This window comes from Agrilus planipennis, unplaced genomic scaffold (genome assembly GCF_000699045.2).
Source record: "Agrilus planipennis isolate EAB-ADULT unplaced genomic scaffold, Apla_2.0 scaffold11, whole genome shotgun sequence".
In the NCBI taxonomy this organism is placed as follows: domain Eukaryota; kingdom Metazoa; phylum Arthropoda; class Insecta; order Coleoptera; family Buprestidae; genus Agrilus; species Agrilus planipennis.
In genome coordinates, this window is record NW_020440736.1 from 1,907,143 (window position 1) to 1,914,906 (window position 7,764).

At 35.9% G+C, this 7,764-nt stretch overlaps 1 protein-coding gene across 1 annotated transcript in view; it reads left to right on the forward strand.

Annotated features, from left to right (window-relative positions):
• Positions 1-5,897: 5,897 nt before the first annotated feature.
• The window catches only part of LOC108733904 (glutamate dehydrogenase, mitochondrial-like), a 12,764-nt gene continuing 10,897 nt past the window's right edge, over positions 5,898-7,764 (forward strand). Inside the window, exon 1 of the mRNA XM_018465255.2 lies at positions 5,898-6,500. Coding sequence (XP_018320757.2) covers positions 6,006-6,500 — 495 coding nt within the window. The 5' untranslated portion in view covers positions 5,898-6,005. The remainder of the gene's footprint in view (positions 6,501-7,764) is intronic.

The window sequence follows — 7,764 nt, forward strand, 5'->3', positions numbered from 1 at the left end:
CGTTATCATGGCGTAAAAGCCAATTTTTTCTTCTTTCACAAATCCGGATGTTCTTCGCGGATTGCTTCACGCAAATTGAGCATAACTTGCAGGTAATATTCCTTATTGACCGTTCTATCCTGTGGTAAGAACTCATGATGCACCAAGCTCCTACAATCGAAGAAAACTGTATGTAAAACCCTCACATTCGGCCTAACGCGTTTTTTTCTGTCTTGGCTCGTGCGGCAGCTTCCATTGGGATGATTGAGCTTTGATTTCCACGTCATAACCATAAACCCATAATTCGTCATCAGTTATGACCCTCTGGAGCAAATTTGGGTCCTTAGCAATGCATTTTTTGTTTATGATCGAAATTAAGCAATTTTGCTACGAATTTCGCAGCGACCTGTATCATGCCCAAATCATTGGTGAAATCGGCTGGAAGAAACCAGTCGATATGTTTAGGTCCTCAGCAACTTATCTAACGTTGACCAATAGTATCTATTTTCTTCACTTCATCGGTGTTTTCGTCTGTTGTTGACGTGCTCGGGCGTCCAGCACGTTCTTCGTCGACATTTTCTCGGCCCTCCGAAAACATTTTGTTCTACCTTCACCACATGCCACAGTCAACATTCAGAATGCGTCCGCTGACTTAATTTTGTTTTTCACACAAAATTTGATACAGATTCTTTGATACGTTTTCTGGAATAGACAAAAATCGAAGACGAGTCAAAACACGTGCAAGCAAAGCAGCTGTCAAAAATTAACTGAACATTCAACATGGCCGAACTTGTCGGTATAAGTGAGAGACATGAGTACCAACATAACGCTACAAAAAAATCAAAAATCGAATATACGCAACTCGCGGAAATTCAAAATTCGCGATTCATTTTGAGCAGATCTCGTATATTTAAAGTAAGAGACAATAAACGTGATGTAAAACCTTACTTAACTCAGTTTAACGCTCATCTTGATAAATATCTCTTCAACTCTCGCCTCGGCACATCTGTATAAAAAATAGAAAGTGTAAGAGTTGATCTCATATCTCATCTTCCTCAGAATCCGTTGAATAGTTATTAGTTTCTAAGATAAAAGGTTCACATTCAAATAGAATTTCTCCCTAAAAATCTTTATCTAGAGAATATTCACGTTTCGTACAAGAACACGCACTTTTTCGACGAGGTTTTATTGTTTATTGTAGTCATAAAATTAAGTACTTATGTTATTCAATTAATTTACAGTAGTCAGTTAATTGTCAAGACAAGTACGACAGAAACAAGCAAGGTATAGAAACAATTATCTTAAACTACCCTAATAAAAACATCTGTATTTTTTTAATTGGATTGTCTACACTGTAATTACTTTTGATTACTTTTTTAAGAACCATATTAAATATGTATGTCACTGTAACTTATTTAAGATTCAACAATCGGTAATACCTACAGCAATAAAAAAGAGAAGAAATTCCACAAACTGTTTAAATAAAAAAAAATAACATGTACCTACAAATTTTATAAAGTAGTGTCCATTACCTGCGACTAGCCGAGAAAGATAAGGGTATCTTTCCCTTCCTTGTGGTAAGTATAGGGGTTAGTAGATTTATTGTAAAAAATAATGAAGTAAATATTAACTTTATAATCTAAAACCGGCAAAATGAAACTAAAGCGACTAAAAGACACTGGTGTAAGATTTCATGTTATTTTCATCACGTAAGAGGGAGTAACATATAAAATTTAAACAATATTTTCATAAAAAAATGAGATCCAAAAAGATCGAAATCGCGATCCGCGTCTGGCAGTTTCGACAGAATACAGACCACTTCGAATTATTTTAATATTTTCATACCTTATTGATATTATTTTCTATCAAGGCGCTTAAAAAATACGCTCTCAACAAACGATGTTACAGTTCATAAAGGGAAATGATATTAACAATTAAGGAACAATGTACAGATACACAGATTAATTGCTCTTACATGAGAAATACTATACTTAAAATTAATAATAATGTCTATTTGTTTATCATAAAATTTTATGGAGTCGATAACCGTAGCTAACGTATACACATTTACTACCTTCCGTGGTAGTTTTTTAATTCTGTGTTTACACAATACATATGCAGCTTTTAAGGCTGTGTTAGATGAAATTGACGTTATTCCACTGATTTTAATGTCTAAACGACCTAAAAAAAGATTTCCTCGCTTTATGTTGTTTATTTTACACCCACTTGCATAATTCTGTTTAAAATTGTTTAAAGGAAGAGCTTTCTAGTTAATAAATAATGAGAAAAAATGAAATATCTTCCTTGATAAAAAGTTAGGTTAAATAGAGAACTCCTTGGGTGATCAAACCTTTTAAGAATGTGTGTACCTCACACACTGATGGTTAAATAAAGGTCGATTGTCATTATACATTCCGTTTCCATTCCGTATATCTTCCGTAAATTATTATTATATTATAGACAAAGTATTTCGGTGATGATTTTCATAGCGGATTCTTCCTAAAAACTAAGTCATTAATAAATAGTACCATTAACTATAAGGAATATATATATATATATATAATTGTATTTTGTTCTGAAGAGCTCTTCACTTAATTGTTTGTTTGGACTTTTTCTGTGTCCTTGACTGTTGAAGCTTTTTTTAATTCTTTGATAGAAACATTTAATTGCGATACATCACAAAATTCTGCATTCAATGCTACAGTGCACGAATGATAAAAATAAAAGGCTTAAAGATTAGTAAGTAGACAATAACTTCCTTGGGACAAGGATATCCGAAATCGATTAGATCGTTACAGTTAATAACCCCAAAACTGAAAAAAGTCGTAAATGTTCGAGATGACCTTTAAATAGCAAGGAATTTGATTGATACTTTTTTAGTGTTTAGGAGCATTAAGATACGACCAATTTTACACAGAAGTAACCACTAAATTGAAAGGTATAACATAAAGTTGTCCGACCGGATACTGCACGAACATGACACTGAAGATTTACGGAACAGTTTAAATCAACCTTTAACATTTTGAAAGCGATAAGAGACGAGCATGTAATGTTATACCGTTTTCTAATGCAATTAAATGTATTATCTTATCGGAATGACGTGTAAGTTTACACATTTACATCAGATGTTTCATACAATAGGCTGTTTAAATAAATATTATTTAATATATGTTTATCTATTAATTATATCCACTAATTACTTAACAGGGTAATCCTTTACTACAGAAAAAATGTATGTAAGGATAAAATAAACCAATTATAGAAAAATATGCACTTGAGTATAAAAATAGCATTAAATAAGGTTAGAAATATTATTAACTTATGTAATTATAAGTATTTTTTTCTCCCGCCTCCTTTAGTATTTCGTCTGTCCTTGTACCTAGCTTATTACGCGTTTCGTTACACTTTAGCTTTCCTAAGTGAAGACGTCTCCTATCTTCCCTCTTTTTTAGGATTTTCAATTTAAGATTAGTCTTCATAACTACTAAGTTATGATCGCTATCTATATCTGCTCCTGAATAACTCCTACAGTCCTTCACTTGATTTTCAAATCTTTGCCTAACAAGTATTTAATCTAACTGATATCTCCCAAAATCACCTGGCATTTTCCACGTATAGCGCCTTCTAATGTGATGGTTGAATAAAGTAAAGTATCTCCCCTATCATTTCTACTGCCTAATCCAAAAGAACCTGCTACTGCACCGTCGTTACCTTCACCTATTACTGCATTGAAATATTCTACAGCTATTAAAATTTCCTACCCTTTCACTAAACTTAACACGTCTTCTATCTCTGCATAAACTGCTTCTACGTCTTCATCACTGTAAGATGATGTAGGCATGTAGATCTGCACTAATACCGTTTTTACCGGCTTCAAGTTTAATTTAACCATCACTATCCTATCGCTTTTTTGTGAATAACTTTCTACACTTTACCCTGCTTTCCCATGCAATACAATTCCTACCCCCGAATTACTTTCAACCGATCCTGTATGTATTATTCTAAAGTATCCACTCCAGAAGTCTTCAGCTTCAGGCCAACGGATTTCACCAACGCCTTCTATATCTAATTCTAATCTATTCATAACATTGTCATCAGTTAAAATTAACTAGTCAAAAAGCTAACCTTGTAAAAGGTCCGTCATTTTTTAGTCACCTTTTATTACTATCGAACTCATATTCTATCGATAATCACCAACTTCTTTTATAAACATACCATACATCTTACAACATTTCCACAAGATCGTTAAAAGATGTGCAATATTTTTAAAACATGTAAACAATTAATTAGAGCGCCACGAGCTTTTAAAATTGAAAAAAAAAAAAATTAAGTGACGAACAGTAGTTTATTTTCACTGAATCACTTCGCGCCTGTGTTTTTACAGAGCGGGCCGCTGCTTTCCTTTATTTTTTCCATTTTACCCAATTCGCGCCTCACTCTTAATAGCCGACGCTGCCCAAGAGTTTACCGTCAATTAGATCTATGTTATTATGATATAATTGAAACGACAGCCGATCCGTCGAACGAACGAACATAAGTCAGTGATCTTTTTACAGCCCAGACTAAACATAAATACACATATTCGCTTTCGATGCCAGGAATGTTTGTTAATATGTTTTTTAACACGATCGATTGAGGCAGGTCCAATACTAGGTCAAACGATAATCGCTATTGTGCATACGAGTATGTGACACTGACACTTCTGAGCAGTTTTGATGTCATCTCGTTGGAAAGGCAACAATTGCGCCAGATTCTGCTTCAGGCGTGTTTCTATTTAATAAACTGTAACGAAGCAAGAAATTGAACTCAAACAGTAGAACGGTACAGACATCGTCCTTAAGTGATAAAGCAATCAATCAAATTTAGGGTAAAAACTTTTTTGGTTAATAAAATTAAACAGCGGTGGTGCGGAAATGGGCGGTAAGGAAAGACAATGGTTGCTCTGATAAAAAATTGAAGTATCTTCGAAGTGTTGTTGTTATTATTAAAATGCAAGGTCCCTAGAAGGGTAAAGTGACCGACCACCGAGGTGGCTGTACTGATGTACCTTTAGGTGGATGGTGTGGAAAAGTCAGATAACGTGTGTTTAATTAGGGAAGCCCATCAGTGGCCTAAATGTTGATAAACCTGCAGTGATATACGGTAAGGTAAGGAACTTCGGTTACAAAGTCCAGTGAAGTTCTTCAAGAATATGATCCAAGACCTCCTTTCTCATTGACAAGAAATACAGAATCCGTCATCATGTCAAGGACAGGTCCTAGGATAAAGTCTCCATACCTTGTGACGATTATCTATGGTTTACCGATGGGTCAAGGAACACGGAGAGATGGGAAACTGATATTTACAAGCGCAGAAACGGGCGTGGGTACTTACTACCCTTGGATCGGTTTGCGACTCCATTTTACATGCGAAAAATAGTCATCACTCGATGCGCCCAGGCAGCGTTGGCCAACAGCTGTGATTGGAAAAGTGCGTTAGATACTCTTAGAGGATATCCGACGAAGTTGAAGTTGTTGGAGAACTGCCACCAAGTTCTCAACACACTGGCAACTGAAACCAAGATGGTCTTGCCCTGGATCCCGGGCCTTAGTAGTATAAAGAGAAATAAGCTTGTAAACAACCTTGTAAAATCAGGTGCTCAGCAACAACTCATTGGTGCAGAGCCTAATCAAGCAAAAAATTGAGTGATTGTCTGCCTCAGAGTTATGCAGAGACTGGGAAACAACCAGGATATAGGCTGGCAAAGGTCATCAATTCTCCTACAAACTGTAGACTCTTAGCCTCAGTTTGAAGAATGTTAGAACTCTTGTCGGACTNAAACCCACGAACATTTCAATATTGCTTATGTCAAAATGCGATTATCAGTTTTCTTATTTTAAAAGAAATCATACTATCGCTGGCATACAGCAACTGTACTTTTTAAAATGTAATAGAAAACGTCAAAATTTATATGCATAATTTTTATAACAATTACTTTAACTTAGCTTTATTTATTTTTATACAATTTAAAAAAATAACAGGCAAAAATGGCTATAAATAAAGAGATAGTGACCAAGTCTGTTTTGAAAGTGCCCTCGGTATTGTCTAATTCAAGGTTTACTTTTCTCGGACGTAATTTGGCTGACGGTTGCGGTTCAAAATCAGGTTCTGGGTCAGGTTCTGGCAATGGACTTCTGACGATGCCCGAAAGAGTTAAGAAAGTGGCTACCGCGGATAAACCTAGATTCTTTGAAATGGTCGAATACTTTTTCTATAGGGGGTGCGAATTAGTTCAGCCAAAACTGGTTGAGGAACTGGTTCAGTTTCGTGGAGGTGAACAAAAGAAAGATGCCATTGTTAAGCAAGTTTTTGGGGTTATGTCGACTGTATCTCAATGTGATTACATTTTTGAAACGATCTTTCCCATTCAACGAGACGATGGGAGTTACGAACTTATACAAGCATTTAGAGTTGAACATAGCAGTCACAGACTACCCGTGAAGGGTGGAATAAGGTACTCCGATCACGTAGACCAAGACGAGGTGAGCCACTTTTTACTTTGATATTGTTAATTTACCGTTATGCAATACAATGGAATAGAGCTTAATTTTGGACAATGCAACAATACAAATGAATCACCTTTTGTAAATATAAAATCAAAATCAATTGTCATCATAAAAGACAACTTATTATTTCATATAACTTGGATAAAACCAGTTGGATTTTATATCTAAATTCAAATGGTAGTCAATTATAAAAGGGGTAAGGGTTTGAAAGGTAAACTTTAGGAAAAAAAGTTAGTTGCGAAACATGGACGGTGGGCACGGCGGTTAGAAGCGTTCGAAATGTGGTGTTACAGGCGAATGATGAAGATACGGTGGATAGAGGTTAGAAATGAAGAGGTATTGGATAAAAATAGGAGAACAGAAGGCTCTATGGAAGTCAGTAAGAAATAGGCGAGGTGTAATGTCCCGTCTTGTTTTAGACGGACTACGCGCCTAATTAAATTTGCGTAGTTAGTTAGANTTTGCTGGCAAAAAACTGATCGAGGAGGTTTTTGACCCTATGCGTGGAATGAGAATAAAACGGATGGTCTAAAACGTCTTTAAAAGGTGCGAAACATGGACGGTGGGCACGGCGGTTAGAAGCGTTCGAAATGTGGTGTTACAGGCGAATGATGAAGATACGGTGGATAGAGGTTAGAAATGAAGAGGTATTGGAAAAAATAGGAGAACAGAAGGCTCTATGGAAGTCAGTAAGAAATAGGCGAGGTGTAATGTCCCGTCTTGATTTAGACGGACTACGCGCCCAATTAAATTTGCGTATTTAGTTAGATGAAATGATAAGAACACAAACTCAGTTTATCGGTTTATTGGTTTAACAAAGTTGGCTATGTTTGGTTCTAATCGGTAATTTACTGGTATAAGAAATGAACTTGAATTAACTGGCTTAAAGGATGAATTAATATTTTACTGGGTTAAGTGATGAATCAATATTCTACTCGTATAACTAAAGAATCAATATTCTACTGGTATAACTAAAAATCAATATTGTCTCTATATGGAAAAAAAACTTTTGGGTGTTTCATTCCCACCAGCCAGTAATGCTAGTGGGCGGTCAGTCCCTCCGGACTATGCCGGAAGGCAGGGCGGAAGGCCCTCTTCAGCCTGCTTTCAGGAATCGTGGGAATGGGTGGGTGGTGGTTCGGGTGAGAAAGATGAGACGGACGAAATGAAGACAGAAGAGAGTGAAAGATTATCTGTGGAATATTACTGCCTCAGCATTTGCCTAAGTGATCCAAGGAAA